The 26,018-nt window shown below is 45.4% G+C and overlaps 1 protein-coding gene across 1 annotated transcript in view; it reads left to right on the forward strand.

Moving 5' to 3' along the window:
- Positions 1-2,274: 2,274 nt before the first annotated feature.
- LOC116745481 (myosin-13-like) overlaps positions 2,275-26,018 on the forward strand; it is a 124,709-nt gene continuing 100,965 nt past the window's right edge. The window contains 18 exon segments of the mRNA XM_032616231.1: positions 2,275-2,472; positions 4,521-4,620; positions 4,623-4,660; positions 4,746-4,902; positions 6,705-6,732; positions 7,497-7,608; positions 8,657-8,749; positions 10,376-10,443; positions 10,540-10,628; positions 10,733-10,836; positions 13,531-13,669; positions 16,393-16,511; positions 17,214-17,363; positions 17,482-17,652; positions 19,609-19,680; positions 19,683-19,926; positions 23,817-23,890; positions 23,986-24,073. Of these exon segments, the coding sequence (XP_032472122.1) occupies positions 2,275-2,472; positions 4,521-4,620; positions 4,623-4,660; positions 4,746-4,902; positions 6,705-6,732; positions 7,497-7,608; positions 8,657-8,749; positions 10,376-10,443; positions 10,540-10,628; positions 10,733-10,836; positions 13,531-13,669; positions 16,393-16,511; positions 17,214-17,363; positions 17,482-17,652; positions 19,609-19,680; positions 19,683-19,926; positions 23,817-23,890; positions 23,986-24,073 (2,044 nt within the window).

Here is a 26,018-nt window from a genome sequence, read left to right on the forward strand (position 1 = left end):
GAAAGATTTTCTATATCTACTTTAACCAAAAAACAAAAGAAACAAAAAAAACATACAGCAACAGACCGAATACAGAAGCAGGCATGAAAATCCATCCATCTTCTACTCAGCAGACATTAAAGTGAGTTGCAAAAATGAAAAACAATGGTACTCTTGCCACTAATTTTTTTGTTTTGGAAAATATAGTCATTTTCATAAAAATATGTCATAATGTTAACATGCAATGAAGTTGATAGGAATTTTAAATGAATTAGATTTTCTCAATTTTGACTTCTACTATCATAAATATTGGTAGATATGACCTGCATAAACCAAACTCACTGGGTTCTCAATGATTTTTAAGAGTGTGAAGGGGTTCTGAGAGAACAAAGTTTGAGAACTGCTGCTGTCGTAAAACTCACTTCAGCCACAAAAGAAGGGACTATCTTCACAGATGAGGAAACAATATGGATGAATCCTTCCTCTCCGCCAGGAAGTAACAGAAAATTTAAACCACATGAAGCCTGCAAGCCAGAGGTCCTCTTTGTGGTGCTATATTGAGCTCCAATCTCTTAACTATGAAAACTTAACCACGAGCACACAGATAGTTCAGCAGAGCTGCTGGACAAAGTAAAATCGAAATGCAACTTATCCTGAATAAGACCCAGAGGGAAGCAGTTGCTCCTCTTTCTGTAGGACTAGATCCCCCCAGAATCTCAAGGAGGGATATTGAAACAACAGTCAGTTACCAATGAAGAGTAATTTCATAAAGTGTAAGATTGGGGGCGGGGGAAGTTCCAAGAGACAACTATAAAATGTTCAATTTTCCCACTTTTAATAGGAAACATAAAAGGCCTTATTCAAAACATATGAACTATTTCTTAAGAGAGATATGGGGATACATGTGTGTAATTGAACTCCATTTTATGGTCACTTACAGAAGAATGTATGGAAAAGGAAAAGCAGAGAAAGAAAGGGAGAAGGGGGAGAGTTGTGGGGAAAAGAAGTAGAGGGTCAGGAAGGATGCGGGAAGAGGCCCAGAGGGAAGAGGAAAAGCAAATGCAGATGAGGAAAAGGAACCAGAAAAGTCACACAACCTGCAGGGGCCTTAGAAATGAGCTAGGCTTGCTTCTTCATTTTAAGTGAAATTAGTGGCCCAAAGAAGTTAAGTGGTTTGACCAAGTTCAGTGCCGGGACTTTAAGCCAAAATTTCTAGCTTCTAAGCAAGGAAAACACATAAAGAGAAGGTCTGTGAAAGGGGATGGTTTGGAAAGAAGTGACGGGAGGGATGAGCGGGAGGGTGGACAGAGAGAGAGAGGCAGAAATATATATAAACACACCACACACACACACACACACACACACACACACTCACACACACACGCTAAGCAGTGAGTTCTAAAGCAGGTATTTAATTAAACACTGTTTGTCACACCCCGACACTGCTACACATAATTAAGTTTGGAGACCTCTGCCTTAAGCCCAGGACTTCTCAACTCTCCGATGCCTAGAAATCACCTGGAGATCTTGTTGAAGTGCAGATTCTGGCTTTGTAATGCGGGGTGGTTCTGAGATTCTGAAAGTCTAACAACTCCTCGGTGATGCTGATGTTCAAGGATCACAAGGACCACACACAAGTTCCATTGCCCAGGAACTTGCTAGAAATGCATATTCTCAGGCAACATCCCATACCTACTGAGTCAGAAGCTCTGGGGGTGAGGCCCAGAAATCTGTGTTTAAACAAGCTCTCCAGGTAATTCTGGTGCATATTAAAGTTTGGAACCATTGCACTAGGCCATAACGTCTCCTGTCACCTTGTTGCCTGTAACTGGCTGAGCGAGTGCGGCAGTACTTTATGTTCAAGTCATTACTTTTCACTGGGCTATCTGAACTTTCTGCTAGGAATTATCAACATTCCAATAATTCTTTTCAGACACCCTTAAGATTTGGGAATGACACCGAGATCATAAGGCTCAAATGTGATGTGTGATAAGGAAGTATTTTCTGAGGCCTCCTTTATTAGGCTCAGCTTGGCTTCCTCTAATTGGTGTAGACTTCCACACCTGGAGCTGGACTAAGAGATGTCCCCTCAAACTTTTTCCTTGGAGTAGAACATCCCCTTTAGTTCACCCCCACTTGCCCACTCTAGGCCCCTATACCAGGTCCTGGATTCCTCAGAACGTAGGTTAATCCCAGGAACTTTTGAATCTGGCCCCCTGTCTGAATGGAAATAATAGGATGGAGCTCCCCAAAGCTCCAGACTCAGCAGCCCTGGTCTTCCCAGCCCCTGCAGTCATGAGCTCTGATGCAGAGATGGCCATTTTTGGAGAAGCAGCTCCCTACCCGCGGAAATCAGAGAAGGAGAGAATCGAGGCTCAAACTCGCCCATTTGATTCTAAGAAAGCTTGCTTTGCAGTGGATGATAAGGAATTTTATGTGATCCAGAGCAAGGAAAATGACAAGCTCACAGTCAAGACCCTCGACGACCGGTAAGTGTTGATCTCAGATGTCCTTGCTAACACGGGCATCCTCCTTTTCCTTTGGAGTAGAATAGTAGAAATTGCATGCTGGTTCACAGGAATCTGAAGATACAACAAGCCTCACATTGATCTCCTCTGAGTGAAGTCGCAGGTAAAAACTGCCATGGCACGTACCTCTGCTCTGGCTCTTTCCTTCGAGGACTTGGGCTTTGAGAGTTTTTATGATGTTTGCTTTGGAGAAAGGGGAAGGTGGTGGTGGAAGCGTTTGGACTGCTTAAGGGAGAGACCGATACAGATTGCTGCTGGATGGGCGAATATACCGAATAGAACTCTCTAGGCTGCAGAGTGACTTACAGAGGGAGCTCCGGAGGCAATGCCTAGTTTAATGCAGAGAATTACAGAGCACCATTCAATTCAACACTTACTGGACACCCATCATGTCTAGGTCACCGTGTCTATCACTTTGCAAATGTGAGCAAATCTCAGTCCTGCTTCCCCAAAGTTTATCATCTAGTGTAGGAATCAAGAGTACACGGTGGGTATGGGGACTTCCCTGGTGGCACAGAGGTTAAGAATCTGCCTGCCGATGCAGGGGACATGGGGTCAATCCCTGGGCCCAAAAGATCCCCCATGCCGCGAAGCGACTAAGCCCGTGCGCCACAACTACTGAGCCTGCGCGCCACAACTACTGAGCCTGCGCTCTAGAGCCTGTGCTCTGCAACAAGAGAAGCCATGACAATGAGAAGACCGCGCACCGCAACGAAGAGTAGCCCTCGCTCACCACAACTAGAGAAAAGCCCGTGCGCAGCAAGGAAGACCCAACGCAGCCAAAAATAAATAAATAAAATAATTTTTTTAAAAAAGAGTACATGGTAGGTATGAATCACAGTTCACAAATTCAAGCATACGAGACAGATGATGATGATGATGGTTATTATTAAACTTAACCTCTGGTGTCAGCCTCTTTTCACAGGGCTGGAAATAAATTTTCTGGAGTTACTATTGGAGTCCCCTCCGCAGAGCCATGCCACGTTTTCAGTAATACCACATGGGGTGTCACTGCCCCCCTGAAGGATGTGCTAAGAAACAAGCCCCAGTTTCTGAATCTCCAGGACACACAGATTTTTCCACCTCCCTTATGCTATTTTGGGTGTGTCTCTCTCTCTAGTTTAGGGCAGTGGGGCAGAAGGGCTTCCTTTCCTCAAGAGATTTGGTCCATATCAACAAATCTCCTCCCTTTTATCTTTTCGGTAAAACCCTCAAAGCTCTTCTAAGGATTTGGGCTTTTGGAAAACAAACGCTAGAAAGGCTTACAGGCTCTCTTACTTTTATGCCTTATTTTCTACCTTTCCTGAGTAATGGAGTGCCAGTTGTATGCTTAAAGGGAAGGGAAAGCAGAGAGGGGAAAATTAGGTAATAGTCTCAAAATACTGTTCAGCCATGGACCATGCTTCAAGTCCAAATGTTTTAACTATTAGAGCAGCGGTACAAGAATTTCTGGAAGCCTTGAAAAGACAGGGGAGAGCAGAAACAGGTCATGGAAGAAGTGGCACTTAAGAAGAGCTTTGAAGGTTGCTAGATGTAATTTCAATGTAGATATATTCCAGACAAAGGGACCCACATGAGCAGAGGTATTGAGGTGGAGATGCACAGAATACACTAGAAGAGTTTTTTCCAATATTCCAAGCTTGATCTCATTACAGCACTCATAGCAAATGGGGTAAACAGAGGCAAGCTGCTGTGGCCTTGACCATCCTAAGTTCCACCTGGCCACCCTGAGGCTGAAGGGCTCTCTAACTTTGCACACCTGTAACCCACTTCTGGCACACAGAATGGCATGCTGACTTGGGGGCATCAGACCAGAATTGGTTATACACTTTGACCAGACTTAGATTTATCAGGAACAGTTATTTACGGATCATCTCTGGGCACAGAAATGATCCATAAAGTTAACCACAGTAATGGGGTAATCTCAGCACAATATCTCACCATTTTCACCACACTGGTAGCTCACCACATCGGCTCTCCCACTCATCACGTGATTTTCCTCTCAATATCCAGACACTCACTCTGAACAGTGAACAGGTGTTCCCCATGAACCCTCCCAAATTTGACAAGATCCAGGACATGGCCATGATGACCCACCTGCACGAGCCAGCAGTGCCAACCTCAAAGAGCGTTACGCAGCCTGGATGATCTACGTGAGTGCCCTTCAACCTCTCTTTATTCCTTTCCCTTCTCTGAGTAAAATCAAGATCCATAGGTTGAATTCTCTGATTTTCTCAGACCTACTCGGGCCTCTTCTGTGTCACTGTCAACCCCTACAAGCGGCTGCCGGTGTACAACCCCGAGGTGGTGACGGCCTACAGAGGCAAGAAGCGCCAGGAGGCCCTGCCCCACATCTTCTCCATCTCTGACAACGACTTTCAGTTCATGCTGACTGGTGAGTAATTTCTTTAATGCATATTAAAAAAAATAGTTTTAGTGAAGTATTCAAGTCCTTTAACTGTACTGGTTCTTAGTTAATTATTCGAGCCCTTCACAGGCTTTGGTCATCCAAATGGTGCAATGACCAAAGTGACCTCAGGAGATTCAGAGGATGTCAGGATGGAAAGCCAGGGGCGCAGCATCTTCCATTACCAGTCACGGTTCTTGAAGCCACGCTAAGTACATGCTTCTCTGGGGGTGGACGTGGAGCACAAAGACATGCGCTGCCCCCACCTCCAAAGAGACCCCCAACATGAACACACTTGGAAGAGAGACTATATTAGTAGCCACTTAGGAATGCAAAGTTGGAGAAACGGGCACAGCAACTTCCCTTCACCTGTTTTCTCAGGCTCCCTCTTTCTCCTCCTTAAATTCCCAGAATAGCAGATGAAATAGCAGAGATGTGGTAATACCGTCACCCTGTCATGCCTAACATCACTTCAGTCTGTTCAACTTGCACCTGATTTGACTTGGTGCAGAGAGAAGAAGTAGAAGCAAGCATCTGAGATCTGACGATGCTTTAAAGTCATCCAGGACAATGTTGCCCAAACTTCAGCCATGCCAATTTCACATTCGCAATCCTGGTCATTTCTGCATATTTAAAATCTTTCCTTATAGTGACTGAAGTTCCGTCCATTTCAAAAAGGAAGAATAGGGACTTCCCTGGTGGTCCAATGGTTAAGACTCTGTGCTTCCACTGCAGGGGACACGGATTCGATACCTGGTCAGGGAACTAAGATCCCACATGCCACGCGGCATGGCCAAAAATAAAAATAAAATAGGAACCGAACACATCTGCCCTTTGATCTGGAGGAAAACGATTTTTTTAAAAAAAGGAAGAATAATATTAGTATTAGTTTCTTAGGACTGCCGTAACCAAGTACCACACACTGGGTGGCCTAAGCAACAGAAGTGCATTGTGACACAGCTCTGGAGCCTGGGAGTCTGAGATCAAGGTGTCAGCAGGGTTGGTTCCTTCTGAGGGCCGAGAGGGAGAATGTGTTCCAGGCCACGCTCCCAGCTTCCAACGGTTTGCTGGCCAGCTTTGGCATCCCTTGGCTTCTAGAATCATCACCTTGATCTGCACTTTCATCTTCACATTGTGTTCTCATCTGCCTCCAAATTTGTCTTTTTATAAGGACACCAGTCATATTGGATTAGGGGCCCACCTACTCCAGTATGACCTCATCTTAACTAATTACATCTGCAATGACCCTATTTCCAAATAAGGTCACATTCTGAGGTACTGGGGGTTAGTTAGGGCCTCAACATATTAATTTGTTGGGGGGGAACACAATTCAACCTATAACACTCTTGTCAATGGAAAACCACGGTCACTATCCACAAGTAGAAAGTAAAGGTGAAAGAAAAATGCAATGACAACAAACCAGTGTCCAGAAATTCTAATTAGTAGCTGTGGCTTCTTACAAGTTCTAAGTCTGAGACTTGCTTTCTTTGTTGAAAAGGGAGATAAGAAAGTGCTAGAGAGGAGGTAAAGATCTGTGAACATGAATAACTTTCACACTGTGGGACTCACCGCTCACTTCCCATGCTGCCCACGTTACACCTCCAGCATTTGGGAAATCTGCCCAAATTGTCTCAGAGAAGACTAGACATGACCAGATCATCACACCACTAGTTAATGGCAAAGCCAGAACTAGAACTCATGGGCTCTGTCTACCCCCAATGTTGCCTGATTTGTATATCCTGCCTATATGTTGTTTATTTACTCCATCCTGCTTCCTTCTGCATTTCTAGATCGAGACAATAAGTCCATCCTCATCACGTGAGTAACCTGTGTTTATGCCATGATGACTTGGAAGGGGCTGTCCATTCCTTCTGCTCTCCTTTACCTCACTTACTTTTTAAAAAAAATTATTTTATTGAAGTATAGTTGGTTTACAATGCTGTATTAGTTTCTGCTGTACAGCAAAGTGATTCAGTTATACATATATATGAAAGAATTTTCATATTCTTTTCCATTATGTTTTATCGCAAGGTATTGAATATAGTTCCCTGAGCAATGCAGCAGGACCTTGGTGGTTATGCATTCTATATATAATAGTTTGCATCTACTAATCCCAAACTCTCAATCCATTTGTCCTCCATTCCCCCTTTCCTTGGTCCCCTTGGCAATTACAAGTCTGTTCCCTACGTTTGTGTATCTCACTTTATTTTATTTTATTTTACTTTATTTTATTTATTTTTGGGTGCGTCGGGTCTTAGTTGCAGCACTTGGGGTCTTTTGTTGGGGCACGTGGGCTCTTCATTGTGGCGCACAGGCTTCTCTCTCATTGTGGCGTGCGGGTTTCCTCTTCTCTAGTTGTGGCACGCAGGCTCCAGAGTGCGTGGGCTCTGTAGTTCTGGCACGTGGGCTCTAATTGAGGCGCACAAGCTCAGTAGTTATGGCGTGCGGGCTTGGTTGTCCCACGGCATGTGGGATCTTAGTTCCCTGACCAGGGATCGAACCCGCGTCCCTTGCATTGCGAGGCGGATTCTTTACTGCTGGACCACCAGGGAAGTCCCTCTCACTTACTTTTAAATCAACAGCGGAGAATCCGGGGCTGGGAAGACAGTGAACACGAAGCGTTTCGTCCAGTACTCTGCAACAATTGCGGTCACTGGGGAGAAGAGGAAGGAGCAGCGGCCGGGCAAGATGCAGGTGAGCAGCTTCCTGCACCTGGAAGGCTTGCTGGACTAAGTATACCTTAATTCCCACGTGAGCACCAAGTGTTTGCAGGGCTTTGTGCCCAGCAGAGATGCACGGCACGAGGTCCTGCCCCAGGGGGTGTTTACGGGGCAAGGCAGGAAATGGCTCCACCTTGTGGACTCGGGCTCTAGCACCAGCTCCATCAACAACAGCCGAGTGACCTTGAGCAACTCCACATCCTCCTTTGGAGAAGGAATGGTTTAGGCCAGTGGTTCTCAAACGGGAGAGCACATCAGAATCACCAGGAGGGCTCGTTAACAACCGATGGCTGGTCCCCAGGCCCAGAATTTCTGACTGAAATTCCTATCTCACATTCAAAATCCTGGCATGTTGCATTTCTGTCGTGTTCCCATTGTTCATGCTGCCGGTCCAGGGATCACACTTCGAGAACCACTGGGCTGGACAGTAGTTTCCAAACAGCTCTGACGTCAGAAAGGCAAGCACTCATGTGGGGAACGGGGGGGAAGGTGAAAACTCTGCTTTCTATAAGTGGATTTCTACGTAATAATTCTCACAAAATATTTTATGCAACTTAAAAATTTTTTTGAGAACAACTGTTTCTATCACGTGGGTCACTTTCATTGCTCACAGTCTATTTCTACTTCTGAACCCGAATATCTATGTAAATGGGTCCTGGTGCATGCAGGAACAGAGGTCTATATTTTACAAATCCATGATTTATAATAAAATGTTATCAGAGTAAGAAAGGCCGTCTGGGAGATTGAGATGTAGCAGGTAGTGCTCCAACCTGGAATCTGGTGTGGCCAGAAGCCACTTTGATGCTGTGCTAAGACCCCTTCTACGATGGGACCTTGAAGCCTCCTTGGGTGGGGTGGGGATGGGCCTGTGGGTACTCAGCATAACTGTACCTGCCACCAGCCTGAGCCGGGCGACATCGCTCCCTGGGGCTTTCCCAGAGCATCCACACTTTTGAGTCACTGGGAAGTTAATTCAGAAGACGTCCAAAGTCCTCTCTTTTCCTCTTCTCACTTATTATTAGGGAACCCTGGAAGACCAGATCATCCAGGCCAACCCCCTCCTGGAGGCCTTTAGGAAGGCCAAGACCGTGAGGAGTGACAACTCCTCGAGATTCGTAAGACTCGGTCCAATTGTCAATGACCCCCAGAAAGAAAACCCTCTCCTCCAATGCTGAATATGAAAAATGGCCACATAAACTAGGATATATCTGGCCTTAGCCTACCCCCAAGTAGACTATACTGGGATATTCTGATAACCCCTCAAAGAACATTTTGTCTTATTCCCAGCCGAAGGAAGATTTAGCTGTCTTTCCCTAACTAAACAGCATCGCCTCAGGGCATCCTGAAGGTACAGTGATTCCAGATTCAAATTCCACAAGTACAAAATGACTTCTCTGTGCTAAAATTGGTCTCTTCAGGTGGAAGCATTTTAAAATACGTAAGTCCGTTGAACAGTATCCACTGACTTATTAGCCATGAAAACCATAATGCGAAGTTAGTTAGCAGATCTGACCTTCTCCAGGTCAGGAGGTGCTGGGAGGAGGGAAAACCTGGTGGAGGCAGCAGAGCTCAAAAATTGGGAAGAATTTGGGCTTCCCTGGTGGCGCAGTGGTCGAGAGTCCGCCTGCCGATGCAGGGGACGCGGGTTCGTGCCCCAGTCCGGGAAGATCCCACATGCCGCGGAGCGGCTGGTCCCGTGAGCCATGGCTGCTGAGCCTGTGCACCCGGAGCCTGTGCTCTACAACAGGAGAGGCCACAACAGTGAGAGGCCCGCGTACCGCAAAAAAAAAAAAAAATTGGGAAGAGGTTGATACTGAAGATATTGAAGGATACGTCCCATCCTTCAACGTTTCACTTAGGTTTAGCTCAACCAAAGAGGCATTTACTTCCGACACTGGCAAATAAACAAGTATCCAGCCTCCTATCTAATTTCACCGGCCAGTAGAGCAGGTACCCAGAGGCATTTCCATTCAGCAGCTAGAACTCCTGAAGAGCGAACACATAATTCACATAAACCTCCACTGGTCCTTCATTAATTCTTCTTAGGCTTCATTCAGAAAATACTGAGAATACTACTGAGTACATATTACATTCCAGGGTCTGTGGGTGAACAAGCAAGGCGGTATTTTTGCCCTCAAAGTGGGTCACAGGGTGGTAGCGACCAATTAAGCAGGTGATGTAAGAAGGGAGTATACACACACACATATATACTATATATAATTTCACCTCTCACTCCCCAAGATTGGGGGAACCCAAGGGCTGAGTGGGTCTTTTGGGAGCCAGGAGGCCTGGCCTGGGAGCTAGGTCTGCATGTAGTAAGTAGTAAGGAAAACTGAGGCAAGAAATCTCAGAAGTAACATTCAGAGGCAAAAAAAAAAAAGTCAGATAGTCCAACCAGGTTATCAGTTCAAAGGTGTTATAAAGAGTTTGAGCGGGATAAAGACCAAGGAGACAGTCAGGTGTGAGGTAGTCCCGAACAGAGACTTGAGAGGGAGCCTGCAGGCATCCTCAGAGCTGTAGGAACAGGGCCAGGTGCTTTGGGCAGAGCTACCTGAGTCTTAGCTGAGCCGGCGTGGGAACCAGATGCCAAGCAAACAGAGAGGAGGAAAGTCCTCATGCTTCTGGCATCACCTCCTCCGCGACCCGACACATCCCACCCATCCTCAAGAGTACCTAACGGAAGCTGGCTACAGTACCATATAAAGAAGATAACTGTGTTTTTCAATCTGTCTTTTGGACGGGGGAAGCTCATTCGCATTCACTTTGGGGCCACAGGAAAGCTGGCATCAGTGGCCATTGAAACCTGTGAGTCCAAACACTCTATCTGGCACCTTGGACTTGGCCACAGAGGCATCTCCTGGGGACCCTAAAATCACATCGTTTTTTGTTACCTCAGATCTCTTAGAAAATCCAGGGTGACATTTCAGTTATCCCGTGAGAGAAGCTATCATATTTTTTACCAAATCATGTCAAACAAGAAGTCGGAACTTATCGGTAAGTTCCTTGGTTTTCATTCTCATCTTCCAAATCGATCACATTGGAAAAAAACTCAGAGTCAGTTGTGCATAAGAGGCTAAAGGGATCCTTCTGCTTCACAGACCTGCTTCTCATTTCAACCTACCCCTTTGACGTCCCCTTTGTGAGCCAAAGAGAGGTCACCGTGGCCACTATTGACGACAGTGAGGAACTGTTGGCCACTGATGTATTTTGTGTGTTTATTTACTTAAGTAAGGAATTGTTGAATTTATGAACCGAGAGGTACCCATGATCTCAGGAGGCAGCTGGGATGCAGGGATGCTCAGCGATTAGACCCAAGAGCTCAGAGAATTAGTACAGATCACACCCCTCCCCCACTTGGTTCCATTTCAGAAGATTCCAGAAATGGGAATACAGGAAGTTCTCCAAAATAGGCCTTCAGTTCCACTCGCCAGCTTCTTAGAGTAAATGTTTGCACGGATAAGGTCTTTAAAGGTTTTGTTGGAAGGTTTCAGGGTACAAAACCATCTACATGGTTCTTTAAGAAAATCTAGAAAATACAGGAAAGTCTAACGCAGGAGAAAAAGAGTCCCGCTCTGCAGCAGCCGTTCCGTTCCTCCGGCTACCTGCCACCTCGGGCTCACACACCTGTCAGGCCTCTGGCCTTTAGCTTTGGGGAGTATCTCCAGGATCGATAACTATATTAACTAAGTGCACTGAGCACTTACGCGTGCCAGGAACTGAGAAAAGAGCTTTGCCTCAACAAGATCTCTGGCATCAGCACCACTGTTACCCCCGTTTCATAAAGGTAGAAGCTGAGTCTTAGGAAAAAAACACACAATTTGCTCGAAGACAGTTTGTAAACGACAGTCGGAACCCAGATCTGCCCAACCCCAGGACTTGCATTTTTAACTAAAATACACCATCTCAGTGCAATTAATCTCTACCCCTGCTGGCTCTGCCCTCATGGAAGCTCTAAAAGCTTTTGGAAAGCACTCTCGCCCAACACCCCAGGGGCTCCTGCCCAGGGCTCAGCTCCCTGGCCTTCATTCTGTGACATTTCCAGGTGATGCTAATTGTTTTAAGTCAAGGAGAAAATGTTCATGGTCAAACAAACTTCATTTTACATTAGTCTGGCTATTATATATTCTTAACCAGCTTTCCCCAGTCTTTACCAGCTGGGGAGGAGGGTTAGTGACTGATACAAGGCCTCCAGCCACCCTCCCCCACCCCCCGAACGGCCCTCCTAAGGAATTCTCAAAGTCCCCAAAGTATCTCAGGTCCTCACCAGGGATTCCTGCCATCAGGGCTTCTGTTGCTCCTTCCTCCCACGGAGCTTCTCCAGGGTGATGGTTTATGGCCAGATGGAGGGGGATTGTTGCCTCCGAGTGACTGCGTTCTCCAGAAGGCTCCCACGCAGTCGCGCTCTCACCTGCTTCCTTTCAGCACTTAGCGAAAGAAAGTTCTTTCTCTAGTTTCCCGCAGCCGCCCGTTCCTAGGACACAGATATGCATCAGCTGGGATGGGATACGATTCAGGGCCTCAGAAACTCTCCTCCCCTCTGTCAGCTCCTGGCGTGGACTCTCCCTCCCCCACAAGGGGGCGCCACCCCAAGAGTGCCTCACGCTTCAATACCATGGTCTGTCCCGCCAGCTTACCTGACACATCCAGACATGTTTCAGCTCCACCCCTGGGCATTGCTTAGGCTTGGGCTGCAAACCCTGCTACACAATCATATGTATACCCCAGAGAAGGATTTTCCAGTTTAAAACCATTGTGGCAGAACAAGAGGTTATAAAATCAAATCAGCATCTGCTATAGGCTTTGAAGTGACCCAGCGCTGCTCCGGTCCCCTTTTTATCACATCCTCCCTGCAGGGAGGTCCCTCAGAACCTCAGCTCTTCACCCAGAAATTTGGAAAAAATCTGCACCACCTATAAGGTTCTCATAGGGACTTAATGAGATAACATAGGGATGGTGCTGTCGGCTTAAAAAATATCCACAACCTAAAAGTTGAGACTTATGTTTTATTTGGTGGGAATTTTTAGGACTTCCAAGCTCAGGAGGCAGCATCTCAAGTAACCCTGAGAGAAGTGCCCCGAGGAGGTGAGGGGGGAGCCAGGTTATACAGAAGTTTTGCCACAAAGGGCAGGTAGTCTGAACATCAAAAGATTACTGTTAATGAAAGAAAACCAGACATCTCAAGTTAAGGAATTTAGCTCTTCTCAATGTATGGGAAGATGCAAGAGTCTGAGCTCACCGAAATCATTCCTTTGATATGCACCTCAGCCATCTGGAGCCAGTATCCCGTGTTTTCACATCCTGAGTTTCCTCAGGGCTCACCCGGAGAGTGGCTGCCGTCTGATGGCTGCTAGATGGCACAATCGTTGGAGGGCTGCAATCGCTGATGACTGTGACATCCTTTGTTTACTGATATGGCAGGAAATATTCCATTTCTCAGGGCCTAGCCCCCTACCTAGCTCCTTTCTCATTTGAAAAATATCTTCCCTTCCAGTTCTAATAGTCTACGGCGCTATATTATCTCCATGCTGAACTACACTGTAATTCCTGGGTTGCAATGCAAAGTTCGCAAGCTCCGGTATGGGGCCCGTGAAAGTACATCCTCCCAGCATCACACAATGTTTCCCAGTGTTCTCATCCAGAAAACAGTGCCCACATCTATGCACAGTGGGAAAGGATTAAAATCAGATTATTCACGTTTTCTTCCCATAATCTTCACCCACCCACACAAATATGTTCAATTAAGACACGGTTTTTAAGCCCTAACTTGTCATACCCCACCTGTCATCCACTTACTGGGGTAAATGCTGTCTCACGTGCTATACAAAATGCCGGGGAAAAGCAGCATTTGGGTCCCTGAGGGCTGCTGTGACGGCTGTCCTTTTTTTCTAACTCCCAGAATGACACTGACATCCTGGGCCTCAGCTCAGAGGAGGAAGTTGGGATCTACAAGCTCACAGGCGCCGTGATGCACTACGGGAACATGAAATTCAGGCAGAAACAGCGAGAAGTGCAGGCAGAGCCAGACGGCGCCGAAGGTACCACATCTGGGAAGGGGACAGAGGTTTGCCTCTCCCCCTGCGTTCACGTGTGGACTGGGACACAGGAGATAAACCTTGTGTTCATCTCAAGAGCTGCTCTTGGAAAACCATACAAACTGAATTTGGGTTGTCCAAAGCTTTTTGAACATGCGCTGGGGAAGTCCATTCACTTGGTCAAGGAATCATTTAGTGGAGATTCCTTAGAAAACAAGAGCATCAACTCATAAGTGAATAATCTCTGTCCAGTATCTCTCACCGTCAGTTTACCTGTTACTTTAGGGTGGACATTTATGATAGTTGAGTGAATTTCACTTTCTTTCTGTGCTTACATATCATTATTAATATCCAGAATATTGTCCTACTCACTGAGCCTAAAATAAGAACCTTGGTTAGGCAGCTATTAATTCAGGTTAATAAATTAATTAACCTAAATTAATGAATTAATTAGCTGCCAATTTAGGTGGCAGATAAATTTCTCCCTCCTATCACTTTCTCTTCCGCCTCCTACATCTGTTGAACTGACCCTGAACCAAGGACTGGTGAACAAATCTTCCTTCCCATGACTCTCACCAGGATGATCTCACCACCTGCCTCTGCTTCATCCCAAAGAGGCCTGGAAGCAGAGTAGAGGGCAGTGTAGGGGCTGACCGACGGCCAGACCCATCGCCATATACCCTGCATGCCTCATGCCTCTAGTACTTCATCTTACAAGCTCCCAGAGTCAAAGGCTGGTTCATCCCTAATAATTCTACCTTTTGATAACATCCCCACACTGCATGAAGCAGTGCGTCTGGCACCCCAGATGATAAAAAGGAACAACAGCCATGAATTAAAGGCCAGGAAAATATACATGACTTTATCACTGTCCATAAAGGCTCTCCTGATCAGCTTAGGTTTGTCCAGGATGGTCTCCCTTGTTATTAACTCAAAGTCAACTGATTAATAACCTCATCATGGGAGTGATATCTCATTACATTCACAGGTTCCACCCACACTCAAGTGAAGGGGATTACACAGGAAATGTACACCCACGGGTGCATTGTCCTCCCAATGGTGCACGGGAAGTAACAGGAGAAAAATTCAACGTGTTCAGAGCAGGGAGCCCTTCTGATTGGGGTAATCAGGGAAGGCTTCCTGGGGGAGGTGGGGACATTGACTTGGACTTTGAAAGATGGGTAGGATCCTAAAAGGTGGGGGGGGCAGGCAGTCTAAGCAGAAGAAATGATGAGCAAGGGGGCTAAGGAAGGGATGTGATGGGGACAGAGAAGCAGAGAGTGGTCCACTTTGGCTATAGAAGACGATATGTGTAGTGGATTTGTAAGAGATGGGAATTAAAAAGCGATTATTTTGGCGTCAGTTTGGAAAGGCCTTGAGTGCCAGGATAAATGGTTTAGAATGTATGTGATAGACACCAGAAGCCGCTGACGCTCCAAGCAGCAGCAGAGTATGTGTGACAGCCTGGAATTAATCCATCTGTAGTCATGCTCACCCAGAGTGTGGAATGTAGGGAAAAAATGCATCAGGCTCCTCGGCACAGGCGGACCATATGGATATGTATCACGGCAAGGTCCCACACCCTCTTCCAGCCCTGGCAGCCACGTGTTCAGCGTTTAGAAGCAGATAGAGCCTGGCAAAGGGGAAAACGGTGGCTGTAACCGGGGCCTGAGCTCCTCTGATGATGTGACCAACCCAAGTCAGTGCTTCCTGAGTGCTTACTGTATACCAGGACTGCTTCACAGCCACCCAGTAACATAAGTACTGTCACTGTCCCCCAGTTGACAAATGGCAAGACTGAGGCATAAAGGAGCAAAGCCTAAGTTTGAACCCAGGCTCTTTGCCACTTTACTATTCTACAGTCTTAGAAACCATAGAGATGCAAGCTATTTTTAAGGTGAAATGAGCAGGACTTAGATGCCTCTCTCAACACCGCATGTCAGGGGTGAAAAAGAAGGATGTGCCACCCCAAGCTTTCAAGTTTAAGTAACCAGAAGAATAATGGTAAATGGGCAAAGTAGGAAGAAGGGATGGTTTGAGCAAAGAGTAAAACACACAGCTGGTCTCTTACTAAGTCCTTAACAAACACTGCCCTGGATTTTTATTAACTTGGCTCCCGAAACAGCAATGAGGTGATGGTCCCAACCAAGGAGGAGCTGTCCTTGGGAAGCAGCATTTCTTTACCTTTTCTATGAGCTCAATGCAGGCAGCCCGGTCCATCTCAAAGTCAACTGAACTCCTAGTGAACTATATGAAATTGCCCACATTCAACTGAGCTTGACCATCTCCAAATACTTGCAGGTGGGGTGAAGGTTTCGTACTTCTCTCTCAGCTATTAGCAGGGCACTTTGCAGAAATTAGGAAGGTGCTGAACTTATATTAACTGTCCAAACGGTACTTCCTTTACTCATATACCATGTTGCTGTATTATCAGACTCCAACAATACTAGGTAACAATATGTTTTTTAATGAAATTTAAATATCAGTAAGTCAAGATCAACCTATTTCTAAAGATTGTATCTAGAAGGCAAAGCGAAAGTTCTCGAAAACCCAGGATCCTGGCTTATGGGGTTGAAACTCCATTAGTCAAGTCCAGGCCTGGGGCGTGTAGGAAAACATAAAAACATCCAAAAGGATTATAGAAAATACTTCTAGGAGGACCCAGGGCCTAATTGGCTGTTTTAGCAGCTGCTGTCTGTGTGACACCATTTCTCCTCCTCCTTCAGTGGCTGACAAAGCTGGGTACCTGATGGGTCTGAATTCCGCAGAAGTGCTGAAAGGCCTGTGCTGTCCAAGGGTGAAGGTTGGGAACGAATATGTCACTAAAGGGCAAAATGTCCAGCAGGTAACGGAGATGCTCTGAATCCAAATGACTCACGTATTTTGCTATTTTAACCACCATCCTAAAGTTCTTTCGGTCGCAGGAATCAGAAACACATATGAAACTGGCCTCACCATGAAGGGAGAATTCATTCTTAGGCCTCAGGGGTAACTCAAGGAGTGCCTTGGGTGCCATGAGGGTCTGGAGCCAGGAAGTGAAGAGCCCTCCAGAGCCAGGCAGCCTCTCTGGCAAGACAGCTCCAGGCTGTCTTCTCTCTCCTGCTCTGTTGTGTTCTCACTAGGTGGATAAGCTTTCTCCACCTCTCCTGCCCGTGGCCACCCCAGAACTCCCAAGTTTACATCTCCGTGGTTCCAGCCTCACCCTGAGGCTGAGACCAGCATCTTTTGATCCCAATTCCAAATTCTCAGGAGAGACACTCTGTTTAGCCCAACTTGGACCAAATGTCCACCTCTGGTTCAATTAGGTGTGGCTGGGGCTAGAGTCACGTGTTATAACCAAGGTTGGTAGAAAACGATCTTTGTAAATGGGATAGACCTCATGGAACGGAGCAGATGTCTCAAGATAGATGTAATATTAGACTGAAATATATGAAATTGCCAATCTCCAGCTGCTTTTGACTTTCAAGACATGAACTTTGTATGTTTCAACTTAATACAATCATAAAAACATTAATTTGAGGGTTGAGTGGATGTTCTTTTCTCCAAGGTGACCAATTCGGTGGGCGCTCTGGCCAAAGCCGTCTACGAGAAGATGTTCCTGTGGATGGTCACCTGCATCAACCAGCAGCTGGACACCAAGCAGCCCAGGCAGTACTTCATCGGGGTCTTGGACATCGCTGGCTTTGACATCTTTGACGTGAGTTGTTTGCATCAATGACAAGCCTCAAAGCACCCTTCCGCTTTGTGTCTGCTTTGCTGAGTCTCCACTGGATTTTCCAAACTCACTCAGACTCTTTGGTATTCGAAATACCCAGTTCAACAGCCTGGAGCAGCTGTGCATCAACGTCACCAACGAGAAGCTGCAGCAGTTCTTCAACCACCACATGTTTGTGCTGGAGCAGGAGGAGTACAAGAAGGAGGGCATCGAGTGGGAGTTCATCGACTTCGGGATGGACCTGGCCGCCTGCATGGAGCTCCTCGAGAAGGTAAAGAAACGCTGCTCTCCAGGGACAGCTCCGCCTTGGTTGGACGACCACCTCTTTGCTCTAACTCTTTTCTGCTAATGGATTGGCTCCCCTAAACCCACTCCCCCAGGCTCTGAGCCTTCAGATAGCTGAATTCCCTGTGCAGGAAGGGTAAATGTTTGGAAAGCACACAGAATCTGTTCAGACACTTAAAGAGGTGTGTGGGTGATTAAGATCCCAGGGCTCAGTTACCCCTGAGAATGTGCATGGAGCCCAGGGGTGACTGGGCATTTCATACATACCTGACTTGTCCAAAGACCCCAGGAGGGGGACCAGGGAGCAGTGGGCTTCCTGGAGGAATGTTACTATGAAAAAAGCAAGGGCTTCCCTGGTGGCACAGTGGTTAAGAATCCACTTGCCAATGCAGGGGACACGGGTTCGAGCCCTGGTCCTGGAAGATCCCACATGCCGCGGAGCAACTAAGCCCGTGCGCCACTACTGAGCCTGCGCTCTAGAGCCCGCAAGCCACAACTACTGAGCCTGCATGCTGCAACTACTGAAGCCCCGTGCCTAGACCCCGTGCTGCACAACAGGAGAAGCCCACGCACGGCCACAAAGAACAGCCCCTGCTCGCCGCGACTAGAGAAAGCCCATGTGCAGCAATGAAGACCCAACGCAGCCAAAAAAAAAAAGCAGATGACATACATTTTGAAAAAGGAATTCCCATCACATTTTGAGCACTGGTCATGTTGGAAGCCTATCTTCCTAAGGTGGCTACTGAGAAACCCAGATTTTGTTGCTTAAACTATTACTCATGTGATTTTATGTCTATGTATCCAACTTTACATTTTTGGTAAATCTATTGCTAAAAGTGAGTAAGTTGGGGAAAACTCAGCTTTTTTCCTCCTATGTAGGGAAAAACCCAGTTCTTTCCTACTGCGTGTTTCTTTCCTGTGAATTTCCTTTACCACTCACATAGAACACTTTGTTTTTGATACTTCTGGTCACCAAACGTGTGGAGGTTTTTCCTCACAACGACAAGCAATTCTCTGCAACACCAGCTGGGTGTCCTACAATTTAAGTCAATTCGGACACTATCTACCCAGAGATGCCAAGTGCAAGCAGTAGGCCCCTGGTGCCCTACAACCTCTGACCTACTGGGCTACAAATCGAAGGTTCCCACAACCCCGTCCTCAGGTTTAATTAATTTGCTAAAGGGGCTTCACAGAATTCAGGAAAACACTCATGTTTACCAGTTTATTAAAGGATATGATAAAGGATACAGATGAACAGCCAGATGAAGAGATACAGGGGGCAAGGGAGGGTCCCAAGTGCAGGAGCTTCCGTTCCCATCGGGCTGGCGTGTGTCACCCTATCAGTATGTGGATGTGTTCTCCAACCCGGAAGCTCTCAGAACCACCTACAATTGGGATTTTATGGAGGCTTCCTCACGTAGGCACGATCAATCATTAACTCCATTTCCAGCCCCTCTCCCCTCTCTGGAGGATGCGGGGAGAGGACTGAAAATCCCAAGCTTCTAATCGTGGCTTGGTCTTTCTGGTGACCAGCCCCCATCCAGGAGCACACCCAGAGTCACCTCAACAGAACAACAGATGCTCCTAGTACCCTTATCACTAAGGAAAATTACAAAGGCTTTAGAAGCTCTGTGCCTGGAAACCGGGACAGAGACCAATATATATCTTTTCTATTACCTCACAATGAGCTACATTTATATACATGCAATTTCATTCCATGCTCTTTTGTTCAACAAATACCAAATTAGCACCTACCATATGTCGAGCACTGTTCTGTCATCGCACCAAACAGACCAACAGCCTTGTTCTCACAGTACTTACATCCCAGTGTTCCTAGTAACAGAGCGACAGCACCAAAGAAGTTGACCTTGACTCCTACAGATAATGGAGTCATTTGGATGTACTAGTAAATACTGAGGATAGTCTGTTATCCTCCTTCCAGCCGATGGGCATCTTCTCCATCCTGGAAGAGGAGTGCATGTTCCCCAAGGCCACAGACACCTCCTTCAAGACACCTCCTTGCCCAAGTATGACCAGCACTTGGGCAAGTCCAACAACTTCCAGAAGCCCAAGCCTGCCAAAGGCAAGGCTGAGGCCCACTTCTCCCTGATCCACTACGCGGGCACCGTGGACTACAACATTGCCGGCTGGCTGGACCAGAACAAAGAACCCCTGAACGAGACCGTGCTTGGCCTGTACCAGAAGTCTTCGCTGAAGCTGCTGTCCTTCCTTTTTTCCAACTATGCTGGTGCAGAAGCAGGTGAAATTTTTTTTTTTAATTCCCCCTGTGGAAACTCTGTGTAATTACTCATAACTCATGAAGAACCAGTAGCTGGACATGAGCTTCACGTTGAGCTTGATTTATTTGTCTGTCTCTAATCTCTGTTTTTCTTTCTCCTACTTCTATTCTTCCTCTTCCTTAAGAGATCAAGCTCTAACCATATGACCCAGCAATTCCACTCCTGGGTATATATCCAAAAAAACCCAAAAACACTAATTGGAAAAGATACATGCACTCCAATGTTCATAGCAGCATTATTTACAATTGCCAAGGTATGGAAGCAAACTAAGTGTCCATCACCAGATAAATGGATAAAGAAGATGAGATATATATATATATATACACATATAATGGAATATTACTCAGCCATAGAAAAGAAAAGAATGAAATTTTGCAGCAACATGGATGGACTTGGAGGGCATTATGCCAAGTGAGATAAGTCAGACAGAGAAAGATAAATACTGTATGATATCACTTATATGTGGAATCTAAAAAATACAACCAACTGGTGAATAAAACGAATAAGAAGCAGACTCACAGATATAGAGAACAAACTAGTGGTTACCAGTGGGGAGAGGGAAGAGGGGGGGCAATACAAGGGTGGGAGGGAAAAAGGGTTATTATGCGATTATATGAAATCATGTTGTGAAACTTGTGAAAATTGTAAAGCACTGTAGAATTTAAAGAAATTTTCATTCAATAAAAAATAAATTAATGTTTTTAAGTCGAAAAAAAAATTTTTTTAAAGAGATTAGGTTCTACGGAGGTGAACAGGGCCTCCCAGTGGACACAATAGCCAATACCACATTCTTTAATAGTTTTTTTTTTTTACTGAGATATAATTCATATAGCATAAAATTCACCCTTTAAAAAATTCAGTGGTGGGACTTCCCTGGTGGCACAGTGGTTAAGAATCCGCCTGCCAATGCAGGGGACACGGGTTTGAGCCCTGGTCCGGGAAGATCCCACATGCCGCGGAGCAACTAAGCCCCTGCGCCACAGCTACTGAGCCTGCGCTCTAGAGCCCGTGCTCCGAAGGAGAGAAGCCACCGCAATGAGAAGCCCACGCACCACCATGAAGAGGAGCCCCCGCTCACCACAGCTAGTGAAAGCCCGTGCACAGCAACAAAGACCCAACACAGCCAAAAATAAAATAAATAAATACATTTATCAAAAAAAAAATTCAGCGGTTTTTGGTATATTTATGGGTTGTGAAACCATTACCAGTACGTAATTGCAGAACATTTTCATCACACCAGTAACCCTTTAGCAGTCACTTTCCACCTGCCTCCTTCCCAGCTTGTGGCGGTTGCCAAACTACTTTCTGTCTCTATGAATTTGCCCATTCTGGATGTTTCATGTAAGTGGAATCATACACTATATGGTCTTCTGTGTCTGGCTTCTTTCACTTAGCTTAACGTCTTCAGGTGTCCACGTTGTGGCAAGTGTCAGCAACTCATTTCTTTTTATAGGTGATTAATATTCCACTGTGTGGATCTTAACACAGTTTTGTCTATCCACTCATCAGCTGATGGACCTTTATGTTTTCTCTACTTTTGGGTACTGCGAATAATGCTGCTATGAACATTTTATAGAAGTTTCTATGTGGACATTGTTAATGCTTTTGGGTACATACCTAGGGATGGAACTACTGAATCATATGGTAACTCTATGCTTAACTTTTGGAGGAACTTCCAGACCATTTTCCCAAATGGCTGCACAAGCCAGTATCGCTTGTTAAGATTACCTATATATTTTTTAAGTAATTTCCAGAATAAGGTTTTAAAATTATGGACTATTTTAAATGCATTAATTTAACAACTTAATGCTTTTAATTCATGCCATATAATCATTCATTAGATAATTTTTTACAATTAATGTCTAGTGTATTGGGCAGTATAATATAAAAATGGGCATAACTTTCAACTTGAATGATGGAACACCATCGTCTTCAAATCTAATTAGGGCATCTCTGTAACTGTACTGCATAACCTCACATAGCAGTGATGCCAGGACTCTAAACGTAAGTTCCTGTGTAGGCATGAACCTGGGGAAGTGGCTTTCCTGCCTCTCCTCCCCACCCAAACATATGGTCATGCTAGACCCTGGGGACAAAAGGGTGGAATGAGAGGAGGGTGGGGGAAATGAGACATGAAATTTCCCCAAGGGCTGAATCTTGATTACATATCAGAAGATAAATCTGAAATTGAGCCATTCAGAAAAAGCAGACCCAATATCACTGATGCCTCATTAAGTTGGGCTGTTCCTTCTAGACAAGAAAAAAATGGACTTGCAGAATATTCTGAGAAACTTCAGTTGTATTACTTTGAAGAGATAAACAGGGACTCGAGAATTTTTAAAAGAGACACTCATGAAAGAAACCACACTCGCCAAGAGGAACATCTCAATCTTGCCAACTATTCAGTTGGATTTCACGTCTGATGTCTAAAGGAAAAGATTCTCCTTGGATACAGAGAGTCTAAATTATACTCCCAGTTAAATGCCACCCATATCCCACCCCACTCCGTTCCCACAGTGATAAAAATCAGTGTTCCCAAATCTGAGTAGTTTGGAGGAATTTGAAGAATCAGAATACAGAAATGGACAAACCAAAAAACCCTCAGCTCTGCTATGTCAAAAGAAAACTACACTCTCACTTCAGGGTTTGGAGGAAGTGGTTTAGAAAGGCCACCACTGACAAAACTGTGCACTATTAGTGGAGATGTAAATTTGTGAAGCCACTACAGAAAACAGTATGGAGATTCCCTTAAAAATTAAAAATAGAACTACCATATGATCCAGCAACTCCACTTCTGGGTATATACCCAAAGGAAATGAAATTACTATCCCAAAGAGATACCCCCATGTGCATTGTAGCATTACTTAGAATAGCCAAGACATGGAAATGATCTAAGTGTCCACTGATGGATAAATGGATAAAGAAAAGGTCATATATAATGGAATATTATTCAGCCATAGAAAAGAATGAAATCTTGCCATTGGCAACAATGGACCTTGAAGGCATTATGCTATGCGAAATAAATCAGACACAGAAAGACAGATCCTGTATAATCTCACGTATATGTGGAATCTTAAAAAACCAAACTCACAGAAACAGAAATCAGATCTGTGGTTGCCAGAGGTGGTGGGTGAGGGGTGGGAGAACTGGGTGAAAGGGGTTAAAAGGTACAAACTTCCGGGCTTCCCTGGTGGCACAGTGGTTGAGAATCTGTCTGCTAATACAGGGGACATGGGTTCGTGCCCTGGTCCGGGAAGATCCCACATGCCACAGAGCAGCTAGGCCTGTGAGCCACAACTACTGAGCCTGCACGTCTGGAGCCTGTGCTCCGCAAAAAGAGAGGCCGCGATAGTGAGAGGCCCGCGCACCGCGATGAAGAGTGGCCCCCGCTTGCCACAACTAGAGAAAGCCCTCACACAGAAACGAAGATCCAACACAGCAAAAATAAATTAATTAATTAATAAACTCCTACCCCCAACATCTTCTTTAAAAAAAAAGGTACAAGCTTCCAGTTATGACATAAATAAATTCTGTGGTTGTAAAGTACAGCATGGTAGCTGTAGTTAATTACACTGTGTTGTATATTTGAAAGTTGCTAAGAGAGTAGAGCTTAAAAGCTCTCATAAGAAAAAGAAACTGTAACTAAGTGAAGGGATAGATGTTAAGTGGACTTAATGCTGTGATCATTCTGCAATATATACATATATCAAATCATTACGTTGTACACCTTAAACATATACAGTGTTATATGTCAGTTACATCTCAATAAAACTGGTGGGGCAGGTGGGTAGGAAAGGCCACCACTCTGTCCTCAGGACTCACCGGACACACCCTCTGTGTCTGTCTCCAGGCTACGCTGGGGTGAGCGAGAAGGGCGGTAAGAAGAAGGGCTCCTCTTTCCAGACCGTGTCCGCTGTGTTCAGGGTTTGTTTTTTGGCAACTTCCACATTCGGTTGTATTTCTGCCCAGTGCAACGGCGTTTGCTAAGGTAAATGTGCTTCTTCTGGTTTGTGTCCCAGGAAATTTTAAACAAATTGATGGCCAATTTAAGAAGCACCCATCCTCACTTTGTGCGATGTCTGATTCCCAATGAGACCAAGACTCCTGGTGAGTGAGAATCCATCAGAGCAGGACTCCCTGAAATGTATGCAGAATTCTGTGGGTGTGGGTATGGGTGCACACGTGAGTATGTACATGTGTCTGTGTGCATGTGTGTTTCCCTGGGGACAGGATCATGATAGCCTTTATCACTTCTCTGTCTATGAAATAGGGCTGCCAGATTTAGCAAATTAAAACCACGAGACATCTCATTAAATACGAATTTCAGATGAGACAATAAAAATGTCCTTAGTATAAATATGACCCATGCAATATTTGGGATATACTTATACTAAAAAAAAAAAAAGTATCTACTGTTTCTCTGAAATTCAAATTCAACTGGGCATCCTGGGCATATTTTATCTGGCAGCCCTACTATGAAATTATATCCAAAATGTTATGTACATATATAGGTACATTAAATCCATACCTTTCATAAGATTCTTAAAAACCTTTCCCCCCAACGTGAAGAGTCACTATATTTGGCAAATAATCAGCTTAGGTGTTCCATAATAAAAACAGCATCAATAACAACTGTTTTCTGAGCCTAACGCAGTCCCATTATTATGTTATCTCTACTGTTTACAGCAGTTCACTGCAAGATAAGCATAATCATCTCCATTTTATAAATGAGAAAACTGAGAGTCAGAGACCAGATATATAGACATAGAACACCATGTGGTACAGCAGACCTTTAACCATCAACAATCCTGGATGCACAAATATGGCTGAGTTTCAGGGCCATTTGTCACAAAGGAAAGAACAAACCATTTGTCACAGGGCCATTTGTCACAAAGGAAAGAACAAACCATCGCTACGAGGCAGCTCTCTCACCAGCCAAGCTGTTGAATCCCAAAGGCTGGGCTTCTGGCATCAAGGTCCTGCTTCAGCAATGTTACAGGAGAGCAGAGGAATTAGATGATCAAGGAAAAGACCCCAGCTCCACCTACTACTGCCCAAGGGACCGCAGCTGAGTCCTTCAGCTTTCTGGTCTATAAAAGGAAGATTAAAATGGCATTTTCTTTATGCATTCGCTTAGTTATTCATTCATTTATTTATTGAGTGAGCGCTTATAAAGTGTTGACTCATTTTGTAAATATTAACTCATTTAACCCGCCTTAGAGGGCTGTTGTGAGAATTAAATAAGCCAGTACACGTAAAGCATTTGAAACAGGTCCCATCACAGGAACAAAAAAATTGTAACTATGTATGTAGACAGACGGAGGTTAACCAGACTTATTTTGGTGATCATCTCACAATATATACAAATATCAAATCAATACGTTGTACACCTGAAACTAGTAAAATGTTACATGCCAATTACACCTCAATGTTTTTTAAATGCTGGTAGATAGCACTACAACAATAGTTGTAGGTGAATTTAAATAAACTCTGTCAGTTCATGATTAATGAGGTAGACCAAAATATACAAGTGTGGGGGCTTCCCTGGTGACGCAGGGAAGAGTCCGCCTGCAGATGCAGGGGATGCGCGTTCGTGCCCCGGGAGGATCCCACATGCCGTGGAGCAGCTGGGCCCGTGAGCCATGGCCGCTGAGCCTGCGCGTCTGGAGCCTGTGCTCCACAGAGTCCACAACAGTGAGAGGCCCGCATACCGCAAAAAAAAAAAAAAAGATTATGGAGAGGAGGTGACGCAGACCCTCACCTCCCCGCCCTCTTCCTTGGAGCTGACTATGGCTTCCTGCTCTTGTCTGGGGATATTAATTTACTCGGTCACCCCTTTAACCCACATTTACTGAGCTGCAGTTCTGTGCTGGGGCCTCTGCTTAGCACTGGGGATGCAGAAATGAGCCCTGGCCTCCAGGAACCCGTAGAGGAGCAGAAAGCAGACACGTGCGTGGCTAGTTTTAACGCCTATGACAAGCGCAATGTCAGTTATATTCGGGGCGGGGGGGACTCGTTGGGGTTGGCGTGAAGGGGTCAGCAAGAAAGAACT

The sequence above is a fragment of the Phocoena sinus genome, chromosome 20, assembly GCF_008692025.1.
Source record: "Phocoena sinus isolate mPhoSin1 chromosome 20, mPhoSin1.pri, whole genome shotgun sequence".
In the NCBI taxonomy this organism is placed as follows: domain Eukaryota; kingdom Metazoa; phylum Chordata; class Mammalia; order Artiodactyla; family Phocoenidae; genus Phocoena; species Phocoena sinus.